Source organism: Meriones unguiculatus, chromosome 3 (genome assembly GCF_030254825.1).
Source record: "Meriones unguiculatus strain TT.TT164.6M chromosome 3, Bangor_MerUng_6.1, whole genome shotgun sequence".
Lineage (NCBI taxonomy): Eukaryota > Metazoa > Chordata > Mammalia > Rodentia > Muridae > Meriones > Meriones unguiculatus.
The window spans coordinates 3,948,447-3,968,544 of NC_083351.1; the positions used below are offsets into that span (position 1 = coordinate 3,948,447).

At 52.6% G+C, this 20,098-nt stretch overlaps 2 protein-coding genes and 1 long non-coding RNA gene across 3 annotated transcripts; 2 read left to right on the plus strand and 1 right to left on the minus strand.

Annotated features, from left to right (window-relative positions):
• Nucleotides 1-214: 214 nt before the first annotated feature.
• Nucleotides 215-10,058, plus strand: Tas1r1 (taste 1 receptor member 1). Its single transcript, XM_021644270.2, has 6 exons — nucleotides 215-1,087; nucleotides 3,761-4,067; nucleotides 6,186-6,947; nucleotides 7,321-7,533; nucleotides 7,796-7,916; nucleotides 8,732-10,058. Exons 1-6 carry the CDS (start codon nucleotides 897-899, stop codon nucleotides 9,661-9,663), a joined length of 2,526 nt encoding a protein of 841 aa, XP_021499945.2. The 5' UTR covers nucleotides 215-896; the 3' UTR covers nucleotides 9,664-10,058.
• On the minus strand, nucleotides 4,253-8,838 carry LOC132652929 (uncharacterized). Its single transcript, XR_009590413.1, has 2 exons — nucleotides 8,700-8,838; nucleotides 4,253-8,416 (listed from the first exon to the last, which is right to left on the minus strand). It is a non-coding gene; the product is annotated as an uncharacterized LOC132652929 (long non-coding RNA).
• A 24-nt stretch (nucleotides 10,059-10,082) lies between the features above and the next one.
• On the plus strand, nucleotides 10,083-18,445 carry Zbtb48 (zinc finger and BTB domain containing 48). The gene is made up of 11 exons (XM_021644262.2): nucleotides 10,083-10,211; nucleotides 10,688-11,359; nucleotides 11,730-11,965; nucleotides 15,442-15,553; nucleotides 16,094-16,186; nucleotides 16,509-16,595; nucleotides 16,693-16,847; nucleotides 17,225-17,361; nucleotides 17,432-17,596; nucleotides 17,939-18,027; nucleotides 18,098-18,445. Exons 2-11 carry the CDS (start codon nucleotides 10,691-10,693, stop codon nucleotides 18,392-18,394), a joined length of 2,040 nt encoding a protein of 679 aa, XP_021499937.1. The 5' UTR covers nucleotides 10,083-10,211; nucleotides 10,688-10,690; the 3' UTR covers nucleotides 18,395-18,445.
• The last annotated feature ends 1,653 nt before the right edge of the window (nucleotides 18,446-20,098 follow it).

The following is a 20,098-nucleotide window of genomic DNA, read 5'->3' on the forward strand; positions in this document are numbered from 1 at the left end:
TACCTAGGCGCAGGCTGCCAGGCAAGCTTTGCGGTCCCACCCAGAGCCCCATTTACATTATGCAAAAGCCCATTCTGGCCGATTGGAGAGGGAGAGCCAAACCCCGTAGATTTAACCACAAGGCCACCTCTCAGGAAATCCACCTGGCATTTTTTTTTTCTTCCTGCAGAAAAAAACTCCAGGATTGGCATTAAAAACAAATTCTGTCTATTTGTATATGCTGGGTTTGCATACATTTGTCTTCTGGCTGTCGGGAGCAATCCCGGATAGCAAAGTTTAAACCATGATGATTAGCTCACAGTTTGAATGTCTGAATACTGGGGCCGCCAACTCAAAAACCTGGTCTCAGGTTGACTAAATGATATTTACTAAGTTCTGTAACTGCCAAGGCACCGACATAGCCAGCAGTACTTATTAGTGCCTTCCTTGACAGAGGTAGGAGGATGGCCTGAGCCCTGGGTAACAGAGCAAGAGACTGCCTCAAAAACAAAAGCAAACAAACAAAAACAAAATAAACAAGATACACATTAGCTCCCTGATAGTAGCTCTGACCACCTTCAGTGGCCCAGCCTTCCCTCTCCCCCCAAAAGCAGCAGGGCTCTCTTCCTGAGCCAGGTGAAGCCAGAGCACCAGGGCAAGAACAGAAACCACAGCCTTCCAGAGGAGGGGGTCTCAGAGGGCCACCTGGTTTGCATCCATGTCCTGGCCCTGCCCAGTTCCTGAGAGAGACCACAGCCCGGAAGGGCAACAGGCTTTCAACAACTGGGCTCCAGTCCCACCCCTTTCAGGGGCATGAAGTTATGAAGCATCTGGGCAGCTGTCATTCATTGTATTTAAGCAGCCAGCCTTGTCAGAAGTGAGCTACGCCATGCTGGGCAAAGGGACATCTTGCCAGCATGCTTTTCTGGGTAGTTCACCTGGTCAGCCTTCAGCTCCCTGTTGCTTATTGCTGGACTCCCAGCTGCTACAGGACAGAGTCCTCTCCAGGCTTCAGCCTCCCAGGGGATTTCCTCCTTGGGGGCCTGTTCTCTCTCCATGCTGACTGTCTGCAGGTGAGGCACAGACCCCAGGTGACAAGGTGTGACAGGTGAGTAGGGGCCACAGAGCTATCACCTACTGTTTGGTGCTCGCTTAGAGTAGCTGAGGCCCTGGGTCTAACCTCCAGTACCACATCAGCTGGATTTGGTGGCTAATGCATGAGGCCAGCCTCGGCTAGAAACCCTGTCAAAGAGAAGGGCCTCTCACTTAGTAGAGCACAAGGGCTCTTCTGTTTGCGTTAGGCTACCCACTGAGTTCTGCCCCAATCCTTCCTCACCAATCTGTAACAGCTGAAATCAAGCAGATGGCTAAACAAACCCATCAGGTTCTACTTTATGGTGTTGTTTGCTTATTTATATTGCAATGTGTTATTTTGTTCTGTGTATTATTATCCATACCTCAATATGTTCTTTTGCTTTTGCTGTTAAAAGTAGGTTGCAGCTCAGTTTGATTCTCCTGGCTTTTCTCCAGCTGGCAAGTGGAGTTCCCCATGACTTTTCTTTTAAAGATGACTTTTTGTAGTCTATACAAGCCTTATATTGGGGGAGGAAGGTCCAGAGTGCTAGTGCACTGCAGTGTGAGATATCCTGCCCATGATGACCGACTGTTGGCCAGGACATATTACATTGGGAACCCTGGCCTGTGAGGACTAGGCCTCTGAGAGCTGCAGATAGGAGACTGGGAAGAGAACACTTGGGCTTGGAAGGCAGGTTTCTAGGATATCAGAAAACTGGCTTAATGTAACTGAGGGACTCTATGTTCAAGAGGTACTGAGCCTCTCAGTACAGCCAGGATAGGGACGTGAGTGCTGGAAGGCAGAGAGCTGGAGAGCACAACAGACTGATGTGCTCTTCATGAAGGGTTGAATCATGTCTTCAGCACCGTGTCCCTCTTGACAATAGTCACCAAAGTGGAGAACTTCCAGCCTAGGTTGAAGCGTATGAGGCAGGTGTAATAGTTAATTTTACATGTCACTTTGACCAAGAGATGGCGCCTAGAGTTGCTGTCTCAAACATCAGTTTAGATGTTACTGCCCAAGTATGTTTTTGATGTGGTTAACATTTAAATTGATAGGTTGCCTATGGACAGTAAATGGGCCTCACAAAATCCATTTAAGTAAGGCCTTCAGAGACGAGACTGAGGCCCTGCAAAGGACTGGAGTCCCCAGCTGCCCTCAGATTCAGCAGAGTGCCCAGCTTTCTGGCTAGCCCTCCAAGCTTTGAACTAAATAACTCCCAGTTATGTGAGCCAGTTCCACAAAGTAAACCTTCTCCTGTGTGCGTGTTTGTATGTGTTTGAGAGAGAGGGAGAAGGAGGGGGGGAGAGAGAGAGAGAATTTGTATGCATGTATTACCTCTGTTTCTTTAGGGTGAGCTTTTTAAAAATCTTGCATTTATGGCAATTTTTTGTACCTGAAAAAGGATTTTAAAGATTTACTTTATTTTTATGTTTTATATGTAAGAGTATTTTATCTACAAATATGTCTGGGTACCGTGTGCATGCCTGGTGGCCACAGAGGCCAAAAGAGGGCATCGGATCCTCTGGAGTTACAAATGGTTGTGAACTGCTATGTGGTTGCTGGGAATTGAATCCTGGACCTCTGGGAGAGCAGCCAGTGCTCTTAACCACTGATCTATCTCTCCAGCACCCCCTGAGAATTTTTTGTTTGTTTTTGGAGACAGGTTTCTCTGTCATGGACTTCCTTTGTAGATCAAACTGGTTTCAAACTCAGAGATCCAACTACTTCTGCCTCCCAAGTGCTGGGATTTAAGGTGTGTGCCACCAGGCCTGGCCCCACCCCTTCAAATTTTTAAGTGACTTTAGGTATACAAAACAGGTAGATATTGCTGGCATGGTGGTACACGCCTTTAATACTAGCACTCAGAAGGCAGAGCACTCAGAAGGTGGGTCTCTGTGAATTCTAGGCCAGCCTCCTCTATATAGTCCCAGGCCAGCAAGGGCTATCTAGTGAGACGGTCTCAAAAAAGAAAGTTCTAGGCGGGTGGTGCACTTTAATCTCAGTACTTGGGAGGCAGAGGCAGTTGGATCTCTTTGAGTTTGAGGCCAGCCTGGTCTACAAATTGAGTCGAGGGCAGCCAAGGCTACAAAAAAGAGAAACCCTGTCTTAAAAAACAAACAAAACAAAACAAGAAAAAAAAAAAGACTAAAACACTGCATAATAATGAAATGAATGTATTTGTTTATTTTCACATAAATCTCAGCTGAATATTTGGCATTTCTGGACACAAATTATTTTACAGTTAATTGATATGTTAATTGCTGAAAACACTACTTCAAATATATAGTATAAATGGCAAAAGTATGCTTAGGGCCATTTCAGAAATTATTGAAAATCCTGTCTCAATGCCATGCCAAGCCAAAAAAAAAAATAAAAAAATCATTAAACCAGCAATCAAATAGACATTCAGTTAGTCAAGCATTCCTGTACACTCCAATGTGGAGAGACACTGGTCTGATGCTTACATGCTATAGACTCCCAGCAGCCAAGGAGGAAAGGGGTTTGCTTTGCTTTATTAAACCATCATGTTCCCCTGAGAGCAGGACCTTGTAACATGTGATAGTCTCAATTCTGAGAACCTGAGCTGAGGTGTTTCAGGCTGGTGCTGGCTTGGACAGAGACCTCAGAGGTTCCTTTCTGCCTCCAAAGCCTGGGGTCTCGTGGGCTTTAACCTTCTGAGTTCTCCCTGGGCTCTCCCTGCAGACCTGACAGCTTCAATGGCCATGGCTACCACCTCTTCCAGGCCATGAGGTTCGGCATTGAGGAGATAAACAACTCCACAGCCCTGCTTCCCAACATCACCCTGGGGTATGAACTGTATGATGTGTGCTCAGAGTCTGCCAATGTGTATGCCACCCTGAGGGTGCTCGCCCTGCAGGAGACTAGGCACATCGAGATGCAGAGAGGCCTTCACAACTATTCTTCCACGATGGTGGCGCTCATTGGGCCTGGCAACACTGACCATGCTATCACTACTGCCGCCCTGCTGGGCCCCTTTCTGATGCCCCTGGTAAGCCAAGCCTCAGAACCTCCATCTAGGGTGTAAGTCTAGGGTGGAAGGCAATGGGAGCTGGGTCCTCTCTAAGGGAAGGAAGCCCCCTTGATCTCTAGTCAGGTTGCAGGCATTCTGACCATCACTGCTACTGCCCAGTCTTCCTGACTTCCTGTCTCAGCCATCTTTGGGAAACCCTGTCCTTTCTTTTTCTTTCTTTCTTTTTTTTTTTTTTTTTAAGATTTATTTATTTATTATGTATACAGAGTTCTGCCTGCATGTACACCTGCACAAGAGAATAGGACACCAGATCTCATTATAGATGGTTGTGAGCCACGATGTGGTTGCTGGGAATTGAACTCAGGACCTATGGAAGCAGTCAGTGCTCTAAACCTCTGAGCTATCTCCCCAGCCCAACCCTGTCCTTTCAAATTTTTGTTTGTTTTGAGATAGGGTCTTCTATGTAGCTCTGGCTGTCCTGGATCTCACTATGTGGACCAGGCTGGCCACAAACTCACAGAGATCCAACTGCCTCTGCCTCCCAAGTGCTGGGATTAAAGGCATGTGCCACACCCCCCCCCCCCCCCCCCGTCATCATTTTGAAAGGCTTGCCACCCAGTTGTTTACTTTCTGTGCCTTCCCTCCATCCAAAGTCTCCATTGTCTCTGTTATCCTAACAGCCTTTACTTCCCAGGTACTAGATCACCTGCAGGCAAGCCATTCTTCCTTGCTGTTCAGTGGTGGTTCTGTGCTGCCCCAAGCCTGGCCCCCTGCTGCGCTAGCAGTCTGTCTAAGAAGGTCTCCTATCTACAGGGATCCCTCTTCTGAGTCCCCTGTCCTCATGTATCTGGCTCTTTCTGTGTCTTGTCACTGAACTTCCTAGAGCTCTCTAGTCTAGCTTGGTTCACCCTTCCATTTGTGCCTCAGCCTTGGGTTCTGTCCTCACCTCATGTGTGCCTTCTAGAGCTCCTAACCCAATAACCACTTGTCCGTCCTTTGCCCTGCATGACTCTTTTACGACATGCCCAACCACTCCTTGTATAGCACCGTCCTTGGCATTTATGTCCTCGCCTCTCTCTCTCTCTCTCTCTCTCTCTCTGTCTGTCTGTCTCTGGAGAGGGTCCTTTTGCCTCCTGCCCCTCCCTGATCTCCTCTCCCCTGTCCCCATTTCTGGCATGCATTCTGACTTCCGACCACGCCTTCCTCACCCACTTTCCCCAGCAGCAGCTCCATGCTGAGCTCACTTCCCTTTAAGCCTTGCCATGGCCCACGATACCCACCTAGGTTTTTACTGCCAAATCATTGCCATCAAATCTAGTTTCCCTTCAGGGCCCATCTTTTGGCTTGGTGGAGATGGCACAAGCCTTTAATCTCAGAGCTTTCGAGGCAGAGGCAAGCAGATCTCTAAATTTGAAGCCAGCCCTGGTCTGTAGAGCAGTCCAGGACAGCCAGGGCCCCACAGAGGAACTGTTTCCAAAAACCAAACAACCAACCAACCAACCAAAGGAGTCTTTCACTTTCCTCTTTTTTCCCTTTGGCCTTTTGAGACAGGGTCTCATGTGGCCCAGATGGGCCCTGTACTTGCATCACAGTCCAGGCAGGGTGTGGCCCAGATGGGCCCTGTACTTGCATCACAGTCCAGGCAGGGTGGCTTTGAACTCCTGATACTCCCACCTCTACCTACCAAGTGCTGGTTTACTGGCCACAGCTGGTTAAATCTTTCACCTTTTACAGACCACCACTAACTGTCACTAAGCTGATTTCATCAGGCCCTTGCTCTAAACTTTCCAGCAAGTTCTTCTTCACTTGATTTAGAGACAGACTCCTCAAACTTGATCTGAATATGTCATTTATCAAGGGGAACCTTAGGAGCTCCCTGCAGTGTGCAGGATGGAAGTGAGAGTTAAGGTCTCCTGCCCTGTCCTACCTATGCCAAGGACCAAGAGAGCATGGCTTGTTCCCTGTTTAAAACACATCATCTATCAGGCAGTTTACAACATTTGGTCTATTAGACCCAACCCCACCCCTCTTGGACAGCCCCAGAGAAGCCTGCCGTCTTGGCCTGCATCCTCCCTATACTGGGGGGGGGACCATGGGGGTGGGGCTGACCCTAGTGAATGGAACCCCTCCCCACAGATCAGCTATGAGGCCAGCAGTGTGATACTCAGTGCAAAGCGGCAGTACCCATCTTTTCTCCGTACCATCCCCAGCGATAAGCACCAGGTGGAGGTCATGGTGAGGCTACTGCAGAGTTTCGGGTGGGTCTGGATCTCACTCATCGGCAGCTATGGTGATTACGGGCAGCTGGGGGTAAGGGCTCTGGAGGAGCTGGCCACATCTCAGGGCATCTGCATTGCCTTCAAGGACATCATCCCTTTCTCGGCCCGGGTGGGGGAGCCCAGAATGCAGCGCATGATGGACCACTTGGCCCAAGCCAGGACCACTGTGGTTGTGGTTTTCTCTAACCGGCACCTGGCTAGAGTGTTTTTCCGCTCTGTGGTGCTGGCCCAACTGACTGGCAAGGTGTGGATTGCCTCAGAGGACTGGGCCATCTCCACGTACATCAGCAAGATGCCTGGGATCCAAGGCATTGGGACAGTGCTAGGCGTGTCCATCCAGCAGAGACAAGTCCCTGGCCTGAGAGAGTTTGAAGAGTCTTACGTCAGAGCAGTAACGGGTGCTCCCAGGGCCTGTCCAGAGGGGTCCTGGTGCAGCAGTAACCAGCTGTGCCGGGAGTGCCATGCCTTCACTGCGCATAGCATGCCCACACTCGGGGCCTTCTCCATGAGTGCTGCCTACAACGTGTACCAGGCTGTGTACGCTGTGGCCCACGGCCTCCACCAGCTCCTGGGATGCACCTCGAAGGTCTGCTCCAGAGGCCCAGTTTACCCATGGCAGGTAAGAGATTCCAGCCAGGGTGTCGGTACCCAGAACATCCGATCCCAGGAGTGGGGGTGCACCGTCTGCTCTTCTAGTAGGTGCGTCCTTCTCTTCTCTGATATTCCTTGTTTTCTCCCAACCCCCATACCCCAGTGATGTCAAAGGCTAAAAATGCTTACAAAACAGTCCTTTATGAGAGGTCTCCTCTCAGGAGGCTGGTCAGGGCTCAAGGGAATTCTGACTAGGGGTGAGAACAGACTGCTGAGGAAGGAACCAGACCTTAAGAGTAGGCTGGACCCTGTAGGACATAGCTCAAGTGAGCCCTGCTGACTCTCTGGGCTGCCTGGCTCTGTGTGGTCTGTGGTGGCTTCATGACATCTGTCTCTCCCAGCTTCTTCAGCAGATCTACAAGGTGAATTTTCTTCTCCACAAGGATACTGTGGCATTCGATGATAATGGGGACCCTCTAGGTTATTATAACATCATTGCCTGGGACTGGAGTGGACCTGAATGGACCTTTAAGGTCATCGGCTCTGCCTCATTGTCTCCAGTTCATCTGGACATAAATAAGACGAAAATCCAGTGGCACGGGAAGGACAATCAGGTAATGGGGACAAGGTCACTCTTCAGGTGCCTGGTTTGGAGCCCAGAGACCGATGCCTACCGAGAGCGGGAAAGAGGCCACAGATGTCAGGCTGTGTCAGGTCTGCTCACTCTTGCCAGGGACTCTGGCCCCACGTGTCACCATGCAGATACTCAGCTTGGGTCTCGGCTCCCCTGACCCTGGGCTCTGCTCTCAGTGAACCTGGAGCTGCCCCTCGCCTTGGGCGCCTCTGTGTGATTGAGACCAGTGTGGCTTCTCACAGGTGCCGACATCCGTGTGCACTGGGAACTGTCTGGAGGGTCATCACAGGGTGGTTGTGGGCTCGCACCACTGCTGCTTCGAGTGCATGCCTTGCGAAGCTGGAACCTTTCTCAACAAGAGCGGTGAGTGAACAGTGAGTGATCCAGCACCCAAGGGCCTCAGAACTGGGCTCCGGCCCACAGGCTTGTCAGTGGGGTATAGGCTGGAGGACACTTGCCACTTGGCTGAATTCTGACTGGGCAGAAACAACCATCTGGAAGCCTCAGACCTTGGTGTGTCCTCTGTCAGAGGACCCTGTCATCCCTCACCCACCACTGGCTCCTACAGATGAATCTGGTCCTAACTGCAACCTCTTTATCTAAAGAGACACAGCTCCTCTGTGCTGTTCTGTTCATATGAGGCCCCTTCCTTGACCCAAGGAATCAGCTCCTGAATGGCTTGGGTTAAATGTAGATACTTGATGTCTGCAGGGAAGAGAGCTATGGAGTCAGCTTATACAGCAGGGCACACATTCTTTCCTTTTAATAACTCGGTGGTGGGAGTGTCCGCTGGGTGCATCACCAGGGAGTCAGGACTCAGAGATCTTGGAGTGAAGCTCAGGTGTATCTGGTTAATGGAAACACTGGGGAGAGAGACAGATAGGCCATATCTTTAAAGCTGGTTGCTCTTACCAACTCATCACCTCACTAGCCTGCAGGTAGAGCTATTGGCATAAAGCTGTGTTTGCAGAGCCCCATGGGATCCTGAGTCACAGAAAACACGGAACTTTTGAGGATGTGTTTAGAGCCTGTGGCTGTTCTGAGATCCCCCCTCACTACGGCTCCAGAAGCCTGCCTGTTGAGCTGCAGCCCTCACAGCATCTTGCAGGCCTGAAAGCCATTGGCCTCTGTTCCCCTTCTGCTCACCTGGCTCTGAGGAACCTGGTCTTCCCTTTCAGATCTTCACAGCTGCCAGCCTTGTGGAAAAGAAGAATGGGCACCACAGGGAAGCACAGGCTGCTCCTCACGCGCTGTCGAGTTCCTGGCTTGGCATGACCCCTTCTCTTTGGTGCTATTAGCAGCTAACACACTCTTGCTGCTGCTGCTGGTTGGCACTGCTGGCCTGTTTGCCTGCCATCTTCACACGCCGGTGGTAAGGTCAGCCGGGGGCAGGCTGTGCTTCCTCATGCTGGGTTCACTGGCTGCAGGGAGTTGCAGCTTGTATGGCTTCTTCGGGGAGCCCACGGTGCCCACATGCTTGCTGCGTCAGCCACTCTTTTCTCTCGGGTTTGCCATTTTCCTTTCCTGCCTGACAATCCGCTCCCTCCAACTGGTTGTGATCTTCAAGTTTTCTACCAGGATACCCACATTCTACCACACCTGGGCCCAAAACCATGGTGCCGGTCTATTTGTCATTGTTAGCTCCGGGGTCCATCTGCTCATCTGTCTCACATGGCTTGCAGTGTGGACCCCACTGCCCAGCAGGGAATACCGGCGCTTCCCCCATCTGGTGATTCTTGAGTGCACAGAGGTCAACTCCGTGGGCTTCCTGTTGGCTTTCACCCACAATACCCTCCTCTCCATCAGCACCTTTGCCTGCAGCTACCTGGGTAAGGAACTGCCAGAGAACTATAACGAAGCCAAATGTGTCACCTTTAGCCTGCTTCTCAACTTCGTATCCTGGATCGCCTTCTTCACTATGTCCAGTATTTACCAGGGCAGCTACCTGCCCGCGGTCAATATGCTGGCGGGGCTGACCACTCTGAGTGGCGGCTTCTGCGGTTACTTCCTCCCCAAGTGCTACGTGATTCTCTGCCGTCCAGAACTCAACAATACGGAACACTTTCAGGCCTCCATTCAGGAATACACGAGGCGCAGCGGCTCTACCTGATCCATGGGGACTGTTGGGGCAGGGCAGGACCAGAAGCCTCTCCTGTCTCCTGTCTTGAAGGTGGCAGGTCCAGCGGGGCTGAGAGCCTGAGGTGTCTGGGAGAGTTCACCCACGGCTTGCGTTGTATAAGCACACAGAAGAATCCAGTGCAATAAAGCCGTAATGTGTGTGTGCAGTGTCTGTGTAGCTTCTTGGCTGCTCTTCCGGTCTGGGGCGATTTGGGGAGCGCACACCAACTAGCGGGAGCCTAGCCCCCAGCTTGATGTTGCTAGGCGACTTCCAGAAAAGCTAACCCGCGCGTTAGGATTTGGGCCCTGCCCTGCCCCCTACGCGGCGCTTTGCTCTTTCTGTGAGGCTCCGCCTCCGCGGCGGGCCTTAGGAGGCCTACGCCACCGAGGCGTCCGGTTTAGGCCTGAGCGCCACACGTCACATCCGGCGCGGCGACGGCGGCGACTCCGCGCGGTGGGCCGGGCAGTATTTAGTCTTGTGGGCGGTGGAAGTGGTCTAGCCCGGAGCAGAGGCCGGTGCAAGCCGGGAGGACCCGCCGGGTGAGGAGGGCGCGGGAGGGAGGCGGCGGGCCGTCCCGGGCGCTGCCGAGAGTGTGGCCGCCGCCTTCCGCTCGCCGCTCGCGACCTGCATGCGCGGCGTGGGCGTGGGTCACCTGTGCGCTGCCAGCGCCCTGCCCTACTGGCTGTGCGTTGGGTGTGCTGCGGATCATTTGGGGTTCACTTTTGTCTGTTCCCAAACTTGCATTTTCATTTTTTTTCCACCAGCACCCAATCCCGACCCTGTTCTGTCTCGCACCATGCTTTTCCACTCCCGCTCCCCCACCCCCTCTGGCCAACCTATGTCACTCCCCGCCCCTAAGAGGCTGTCACCCTACTCTGGCTCTGCTCCGCGTGCACCTCTAACCTTGACTCAAGCCTTCATCCCGACATAGGTGGCTGTTAAATTGTCCAACTCAGTAAGGAGCTTTCTAAAAGTCTAAAAGGGCTTTCCTGATTGGGTTTGCCTTTCCTTCCAGATTATGGAGGGTTCCTTCGTACAGCACAGCGTGAGGGTTCTGCAGGAACTCAACAAACAGCGTGAGAAGGGCCAGTATTGCGACGCTACGCTGGACGTGGGGGGCCTGGTTTTTAAGGCGCACTGGAGTGTTCTGGCCTGTTGTAGCCATTTTTTCCAGAGAATCTATGGCGATGGCTCAGGGGGCAGCGTTGTCCTCCCTGCAGGTTTTGCTGAGATTTTTGGCCTCCTGTTGGACTTTTTCTACACTGGTCACCTCGCCCTCACCTCAGGGAACAGGGATCAGGTACTCTTGGCAGCCAAGGAGTTGCGGGTGCCAGAGGCTGTGGAGTTATGCCAAAGCTTCCAGCCCAAAACCTCAGTGGGACAGGCACAGAATGGAGCGGGGCAGCCTACCTCCCAGGATGTGAAAAGCCACCTCACGGAGCCAACAGACTTGGATGAGGAGGAAGTTTTCAGGACTCTGAGCCTGGCACCTGTGGATCAGGAGCCCAGAGATGGTCAGCAGCCTCAGCTCAACCCTCTTGCTCAGAGCAGCCCCTCCTTCCTCTGCGGGAAACTCAAGCAGGCTCTGAAGCCTTGTCCCTCAGAGGACAAAGAGTCTGAGGACTGCAAGGAGCCCCCAAGGCCCTTCGAGGCTGAAGGTGCTCCGCTGCAGGGCGAGAGCAATGAGGTACTACTGTTTTCAGGGTGCTGGAGCTGGGGAGGCAAGCATGGGGGTAAATGCTGACACTTCTGGAGTAAACATAGGATGCCAGTGGCCTCGGCTGACCTTTCTACGGGTTGCACTTGTCCATGGTTGTCAGCTTCCTTGTGGTGGAGTGAGCACCAGGGTTCCCTGAGGGTAGTGAACCTGGCCAGCTCCCTGCTAACAGCCACTTTGCTGTGAGTCCACGGTTCTCATGTGGTCTACCCTGGGCCCTGAAGGAAGTTTCTCTTGTGAAGGGGCCCTGGGGCCCTGGGGGGCTTGGGTTGGAACTAAAGCTGGGTCCCTGCTGACACGTAGGTGACCCTACCCCTTCCTGCTGCCTCCCGTACTACAGTGGGAAGTAGTGGTCCAAGTTGAGGACGACGGGGATTACACTTCTGAGCCTGAGACTGTGTTGACCAGGAGGAAGCCAAAAGTCATTAGAAAGCCCTGTGCTTCGGAGCCAGCCCTGGGTGCAGGGTCCTTGACAGCTGAGCCCACTGAGAGCAGAAAAGGCGGGGCTGTGCCGGTTGAATGTCCCACGTGTCATAAAAAGTTCCTCAGCAAATATTACCTAAAAGTCCACAACAGGTAAACACTGTTTTTCAATTTTTTTTTTCCATATGTCCTTCCATGTTGGGGGAAGGGTCCTGTACGCCCCTCCTCTGGGCTCTATATCAGGGCCAGATAGTGCCTGGTTGGCATGCCTCCTCTTCTTTCTGTGTTCCTGTGAATTGTGGTTTGTGGATACCTACTCAGTCTGTTCTACCCATTGTGGGCTCTGACATGAAACACGCCTCTGGCCCTTAGCTGCAGCTTAGGTTGGACAGTAGGAATTCCTGAACTCTGGCAGTGTAGGCTTTGACAGAGGCCAGTCTGAAGGACCAAGGCTGCCTGTGTTTCTTGGGATATTAGTGTGGGGGAGTCAGTGACCTATAAAAGACCATTTGTCTAACTGCGACCCTTATAGGACTGTGGAGCTTTTTTCCTATTGTTGGTTTTGTAGGGGAGTTTGTTTGTTTTTTTGGGACAGGGTTTCTCTGTGTAGTCCTGGTTGTCCTGGAATTCACTCTTTAGACCAAGCCAGCATCAAACTCAAAGATATAGCTTGCCTCTGCTTCCTGAGATGGATTGAAGGTATTTTAATCCCCAGGCTTTTTTTTTTTTTTTTTTTTTTAAATGTAAGATCTTACTATGTAGACCAAGCTGGCCTTGAACTAGAGATCTACCTGTCTCTGCTTCCTAAATGCTGGTATTAAAGGCATATCCCACCATACCTAGGACTGGTTTGGTTGGTTGGTTGGTTGGTTGCTTGCTTGCTTCCTTGCTTGTTTCCTTCCTTCCATCCTTCCTTTCTTTCTTCCTTCTTTTTTTCTCTCTGCCTCTCTCTTTTTCTTTCCTTCTTTCTTTCTTTCTTTTTCATTCCTTTTTTTCCTTCCTTTCTTCTTTTTTCTCTCTGCCTCTCTTTTTCTTTCCTTCTTTCTCTTTCTTTTCTTCTTTTTCATTCCCTCCCTCCCTTCCTTCCTTCCTTCCTTCCTTCCTTCTTTCTTTCTTTCTTTCTGACAGGGATTTTCTGTTTAACAGTCCTGGCTGTTTTGAAACACTCTGTAGACCAGGATGGCTTTGAACTCACAGAGATCAGCCTGCCTCTGCCTTCCAAGTGCTAGAATTAAAGGTGTGCACAACCACTCTCCTGCTCCTAGGACTGTTTTTAAAAAACAAAACAAAACAGGATCTTTATATATAGTCCTGGTTGTCCTGTAGATTAGGTTGTCACTATGTAGATTAGGCTGGCCTCCAACTCCAAGATCCACCTTCATCTTCCTCCCAAGTGCTGGGATAAAAGGCATTTCCACCACCACACCTGGCTTGTTTTGAGTTCAAATTACTTAAAATTCTGTGCCACACACCAGGAATGATGGCATACCTTAAATCCCAGCACTTGGGAGGCAGAGATAGGCTGATCTCTGAGTTCGAAACCAGCTTGGTCTAACATGTAAGTTCCAGGACAGCGAGGGCTAACCCCCCCCCGCCCTTCCCCCCTCAAAAAAAATCCATGTTGCAGACGCAGGTCACATCTCCAGTGCTCAGGAGCTGTGCCACCCTACTGGCCTGTTAACGTTTGCTTTTGTACCAGGCCAGGTTGGGCAGAGCCATACTGTTGTCAGCAGGACATTCTGGGAAGCCGGCAGTGCTTACCTGGAGTAGGATTGAGACCTGTTTGCCATCCCTGTGGTTTGGCCTTGGGGTAGATGAGGCTGTACAGGTAGGTTCTGCCCAGGCTCTGCCCATTCCTTCCTTGGTCTGTGGTTCGCTGATGTCCCTAAGAACTAGGAAGGAATGGTTTCAAGAGATGACTGTATCTAGGTGCGGTGGTACTTGTTTATAATCCCAGCACTTGGAAAGTAGAGGCAGGAGGAGGGTTACTACGAGTTTGAGTCTGTGGAGTGAGTTTCAGGCCAGCCAGAACTACATAGGGAGACCCTGTCTCACAAGAAAAATAGAAAATGAGGTCCTTGCAACGGTGGGGACTTAGGAGACACGGAAACTTGCAGTGAAGAGGATGAGAGTAAGTTTGGCTTTTGGACATGTGGGAACACTCAGTGTTACTCATGGCTCTGAGGTCAGGGTTTCTTTAGGTCAGTCAGCAAACTGCAAGACTGATGGAGCCCATTAAAGTACCAGTGAAGGTCTTTATGGTACTTGAATGACAGTGCAAGGTACAGAAAGATTTGTGCCTTGTAAGAAAGGGAAGCAGTGCTTTAGAACAAACCTGACAGACTGAGCCTGCAATCTTGCAAGTCCTGTGAATTCCAAGCCGGCTACAGAGTATGGGATCCTGTTTGGGGGAGGGGCAGGAGAGTAGGGCCCAGGAATTGGGAATTGGAGTCTACTGCATAGATAACCTGTAGTAGGGTTAGTTTCCAATAAGTGTGGCGTGGGGGATCATATTTATTAAGAAGGTGGGGGGCTTCCCCACTCACCCCATGGCCTTCCGTGCTAGGGATTGAACCCCAGGGCCTCTGCTCCTGAGCTACATCCCCAGCCCTTTTCAGCAAGACAGGCCTGAACTTGTGATCCTGCTGCAGATTGGTGTCTCACACAGGGGAAATGGGCTGGGGATATAGCTCAGTCGTAGTGTGCTTGCCTAATGTGAGACCCTGGGTTCAATTCCCAGTGCTGGAAGAAGAAAGATCCAGGACCAAGTAGCTGAGATTATATTACAGGCCTCTGGCATCTGTCTAGACTTGGAGGAGGTAAGGGTCCATTCACTGTGGAGGGCCTTCTGGCTGGGAACAGAGCTAGCAGTAATGCCCTGGGCTAGAAGCAAGCCTGGCTGGTGTGAGGGGTGAGGGCTTGACCTGGAGTTGGGCATGGGACAGACAAGGACTTTATAGAGCGAGGACGTGAGGGGACAGGCTAATTTACCTAGGCTGCCTGTGTCCTCCTCTGTCCTCTGGGTCCTCTTGGGATGAAATAGGAAGCAGTGGAGGGCTGTGAGCCAAGAGGCAGTGAGGGTTGCCTTATCTTCTAAGGCTTGTGGACTTAATGGAAACTGCTGGAGAGCTCGTTTGGAAGCCAGGAGCCAGCAGGGACCCCACGAAGGCTGCATCTGGCAGCTGCTTCACACTTGCTCACTTACTCATTTATTGTGGGGCGTGTGTAGATCTGAGTACAGCTTGTGGGGTGGTTTTCTTCCGCGGTGTGGGTCTCAGGGATTGAACTTGGGTCCTTTGGCTTGGCAGCAGGTGCTTTTGTCAACAGCCGTATCACCTGTCCTGTTCCGTGGGTTGAAGATAGAGCCCACAAAGAGGAGGCTGTCAGTCAGGCTGTGCTAGTCAGTTCTGAAGCAGCCATTTAGAGAGGCTGGCAGAAGCAGGGCCGATTCCTGGCTCCCAGCTGGCCGCTTGGACCCATGGCTGCTGTTTCTTTTCCTGAGAGCCTCAGGCACCTCCTCCTCTGCAACATGGCATGGGTCCCTAGCAGGAGCTGGAGGGGCTCCTGACTTCCAGAGAGCTGAAAGACCCCCTCAGCCTCCACACCTCTGTGGCCCCTCTTCTTGGCAGGAAACACACTGGGGAGAAACCCTTCGAGTGTCCCAAATGTGGGAAGTGTTATTTTCGCAAGGAGAACCTCCTAGAGCATGAAGCCCGGAACTGCATGAACCGCTCAGAACAGGTACTTGGGGATTGATCCGAGTATTTATGGGCAGCAGCATGTTGACATAAGAGCTGCAGTGGTCATGGATGTCATCATGTCGCATCCTAGTAACAGCCAGGACATGTGAATTCAGAAGGCACAGAGTTAGGCCCTACAGGGATACTTTGGGTTTGCCTGCCTGTCCTGGTCCAGCTCCATCTGAGGCTTTGGAGCAAGGAAAGTGTGGGGGATGGCTCCTGGGAAGGGCTGGCCACCTTGCCTGCCCCCCTGTCCCAAATGGGTAGTGTTTGGCTAAACCCCATCCCTCTCTTCCCAGAGACTGGCTAGTTGCAGTTGGGCCCTGTCTCTAGGCTGTCTGGAGCTGAGAAGGGTCTGGCTGTGGTGGTGTGCAGTGCTCCAGTGGTTAAGGCAGGCAGGTCACATGTCGCCCTCTCCTACCCCAGCACCCCCTGCCCCAGGCAGACACTTCCCAGCAGCGTGTGGAAGCCCCTGCAGAGGCTGCCGTCGCAGGCAGAGGCCCTCCCTGATGCTGGCCCTGCTTGCCCCTCACACTGCCAGGTCTTCACATGCTCCGTATGCCAGGAGACCTTCCGCCGGAGGACAGAGCTGCGGGTGCACATGGTGTCTCACACAGGGGAAATGCCATATAAGGTCAGGCCCAACTTGTCCCAGGGTCATGGGCTGGTGGGCTGTGCAGCCCTCTGCCTGGGGTGGTATCTGGCTCCTCTCCCTTGAAGCCTGCTTTTGTTGCCCACCCAGTGACATCACTTCTGTAGACAGGGCTGCTGTCGATAGCCTTATTTGCTCAGCATTTCTCTGGGCATGGTATGGATGGCTGAACATTGCCCCCTCTTGGAAGCCAACCTTTAGCAGATCAGGGACTGTCCTTGGGGTCTGGGCTAGGCCCCTCTTCACCATGCAGGGCTCTGATGGTGCAGGCTACGCTGGAGCTGACTGGGTCTGTTTTTTTTAGTGTTCCTCATGCTCCCAGCAGTTCATGCAGAAGAAGGACTTGCAAAGCCACATGATCAAGCTGCACGGAGCCCCTAAACCCCATGCAGTAAGTACTAGGCAGGGCTGGAGCACCTGTGACTCCTGGACAGCTCAACCCTGTCCTCACCTGGCACTGCTCCCTCTGCCTGTCTGCCCTCCTGCAGTGCCCCACTTGTGCCAAGTGCTTCCTGTCTAGGACGGAACTACAGCTTCACGAGGCTTTTAAGCATCGTGGAGAGAAGCTGTTTGTGTGTGAGGAGTGTGGGCACCGGGCCTCGAGCCGCAATGGGCTACAGATGCACATCAAGGCCAAGCACAGGTATGAGTCCCTGCTCCTTGCAGTGTGGCCCTGCTGCCGTGGGAAGCAGCGTCTGCACTCATGGGGACGAGCGCTTTCTTCCTGAGCCAGCAGCTGCAGCCCTGACAGGTAGGGGTGAGACAGGCAGGTTTGTTAGGCTAGTGGGGAGGGCCCAGGCTGAGGCAAGTCTCTGCCTCCAGGGGCTAGTTCTTTTTTATCCCTTAGCTTTCTAACTCCAGCAGCATCGATCTCTCTGCTGCTTCTTGGAATGGTGGTGGTGTCCCTTGCCTGGTGCCACTGACTCCCTCCTGCTTAGCGTGTCCCAGCTCCAACAGAGTAAATGGAAGAGGAGGGGTTCAATCAGCGATGCCCTCTGCCTTGTGTCCCCGTCTGAACAGGAATGAAAGGCCTTATGTCTGTGAGTTCTGCAGCCATGCTTTCACTCAGAAGGCCAATCTCAACATGCACCTCCGAACACACACAGGCGAGAAGCCTTTCCAGTGCCACCTCTGTGGCAAGACCTTCCGTACCCAAGGTGAGGCAGGCCCAGCCCCTCCTTGCCCCAGGGTTGAGGCAGCAGCTGAGCCCCACCTTGTCCCCCACAGCCAGTCTGGACAAGCACAACCGCACCCACACGGGTGAGAGGCCTTTCAGCTGTGAATTCTGTGAGCAGCGCTTCACTGAGAAGGGTCCCCTCCTGAGGCATGTGGCCAGTCGCCACCAGGAGGGCAGGCCCCACTTCTGCCAGATCTGTGGCAAGACCTTCAAAGGTAAAGGGCAAGCTGTGGGGGTGCAGAGGGTTGGGCTTCTCTTTCCTGCCTGCCTGAGTTGGAGGGTCTACAAAAGGGCAACAGTGGCGTCCAGGTGTCCCTTAGAGCCTTCCAGCCAGCAGAGCTCTGTTCTCCGTGCGCTAGGAGATGGGCGTGGAGCTGCTGTGGCAGTGGAGCGGGGCACGGTGCCCTGGTCCTGGGCAGTGGGAGTCCCAGGGTTAAAGTCTGGGGTAGGGTATGGCTGCCTCCTGTGCCTTTAGGCCTGGAAGGCCTTGTCTCCCGTCTCAGCCCTGTCCCTGTGTGTGCCCTGCCCTTACTGCGTGTGGCCCATTCCTCCTGCAGCTGTGGAGCAGTTACGAGTGCATGTCAGGCGACACAAGGGTGTGAGGAAGTTCGAGTGCACAGAGTGTGGCTACAAGTTCACGAGGCAGGTAGGCCAGGTCCTGCGTCTGCTCCCCTCCTCCGCTGTGTCCCAGGCTCTGAGCTCACTCCTCCTCCCAGGCTCACCTGCGGAGGCACATGGAGATCCACGATCGAGTGGAGAACTACAATCCACGGCAGCGCAAGCTCCGAAACCTGGTCATTGAGGACGAGAAGATGGTGGTTGTGGCTCTCCAGCCACCCGCAGATGTGGAGGTGGGCTCTGCAGAGGTCATTGTGGAGTCCCTGACCCAGGGTGGCCTTGCCTCCCAACTCCCTAGCCAGAGACTATGTTCAGAGGAGAACTTTGCCAGCCCCGGCGTCCTGGAGCCCTCACTCATCATCACAGCTGCTGTTCCTGAGGACTGTGACACATAGTCACCCCCTCCCCTTTGGCCCCATTGACAAATAAACGTGACAGTCACTTGTTGGGTGGTCTGCTGCTTGGTGCTCTGCAGCTACAGGGCTGGACTGCTCTCTCCCCAGTGTCCCGTCATGGGGCCCATTCAGTCCCTGACCTGAATGCAGCTGCTTTCCCAGCTCTGGTACCCTCAGCAGAGCTGAGTAACTTGGAGGGAACACAGGTGCTACCCACTTGCTGTATAGCTCCTGTCCCTCACTCTTGCCCACCAATGGGTAGTGTTCTGATTTAACAGGTGCAGGTGAGGCTGGACAAAGTGGCCAGGGTCCATGGTTATGGCTTCATTGGCCAGAGTTAAGCCAGTCTGATGAAGCTGAACATGGCCAGCAGCAGCGGAGCAAGCTGGCCTTGACAGGCTGCAGGCCCACAGAGACACCCATCCCTTGGAAGGCCCTGTCTTGGTGCACACTTGAACGGGAAGGGGCGTAGTGGCCCACCTTTCAGAGCAGAGCACAGATGGGAGGCGCAGATGCCCGTCTCCCTTGTATCCCTGAGCCACAGAGGGAGTTTCTGTTCCATCCACATGTTTATGTGGGCTAGTACAGACTCACGCTTCTCAGATAAGCACTGAGGAAGGTCTCTGGGTAGGAGACCTGCAGAATTACTGGGCTATGGGCAGCTGCTCTGAGGAAAGCTTCCTCATGCCTGCCTGGCCTGTCAACAGTGCAGCAGGAGCTCCGGGGCCTGGGTCTGCTTGCTGGCTGCTGGGCTCCCTCACAGTATGGTAGCCGAGTAAGTGCCGTGAGATCATCTTTGTCACACTGTTGGTTGAGGCTGTCACTAGTACTTTGTTACAGGAGGCATAGGTCAGATGTGGACATACTGAAACATTCCACCACCCAGGTTGAATGGCCACAGAAGCTGGAGTGGGGCTTTGCCCAATCCCCTTGCCCCCATCTGCCCTAATCCCCACCAGAGTTGTTAGGAAAATGGGTTTCACTCAGAACACACCCACCAGACTCCTTTTCATTCCTTGAAGCAGCTAAGGCAGAGGTAATACACATGACCACCTCCGCCCCAGGTCTGCCAATAAGGTCTGTTATTAACTTCAGATCTGTTCTGGAGACAAAGGCCATAGGGATGGGGGTATGGCTCAGGGTAAAGCAGAGATCCTCCACCTGTCCTCAGGGATCCCAGACTGTTTTGTTCTTAGCCCAGGTATTCCCTCCCTTGTTTTGGATTGGCTCTGAGGGAGAAGAGCTGTCCAGCTTGAAGGTTTTGGGGGTTGGGTTCTCAGTCTGTTGGAGGACCCTCTAAAGCAATGGCTCCCGACCTTCCTAGTGCTGTAACCCTTTAATAACAGTTCCCTCCTGTTTTTTTGAGACAAGGTTTCTCTGTGTAGCCTTGGTTGTCCTGGACTCCCATTATATATCAGGCTGGCCTCCAACTCATAGAGATCCGCCTGTGTTTGCTTCCCTGAGTGCTGGAATAACAGGTGTGGGCAGCTTCACCTCCCTCCTGTTGTGGTGACCCCTAACCTTGAAGTTTTTCTTTTTAAAAAGTTATTTTTAATTTTATTTATTTTTTCACAATTTCATTATATATTCGGATTGAAGCCCCCTCCCTCAATTCCCCTCCCAGACCCACCTTCCCTCCTCCTTTCCTCATCCCCTTCCCCATAGCCTGTTAAGTCTCTTCAGGACTGCCTGGATCCTCTTTCT

Excerpts from the sequence above, each read along its gene's own strand:
- Tas1r1 (XM_021644270.2), top strand. The coding sequence starts at position 897 with ATGCTTTTCTGGGTAGTTCACCTGGTCAGCCTTCAGCTCCCTGTTGCT. Across the intron at positions 1,088-3,760 it reads CAGGTGACAAGGTGTGACAG|ACCTGACAGCTTCAATGGCC; the intron begins GTGAGTAGGGGC and ends CTCTCCCTGCAG. Across the intron at positions 4,068-6,185 it reads GCCCCTTTCTGATGCCCCTG|ATCAGCTATGAGGCCAGCAG; the intron begins GTAAGCCAAGCC and ends CCCTCCCCACAG.
- Zbtb48 (XM_021644262.2), top strand. The coding sequence starts at position 10,691 with ATGGAGGGTTCCTTCGTACAGCACAGCGTGAGGGTTCTGCAGGAACTC. Across the intron at positions 16,596-16,692 it reads GAGCCCCTAAACCCCATGCA|TGCCCCACTTGTGCCAAGTG; the intron begins GTAAGTACTAGG and ends GCCCTCCTGCAG. Across the intron at positions 17,362-17,431 it reads CAAGACCTTCCGTACCCAAG|CCAGTCTGGACAAGCACAAC; the intron begins GTGAGGCAGGCC and ends TGTCCCCCACAG.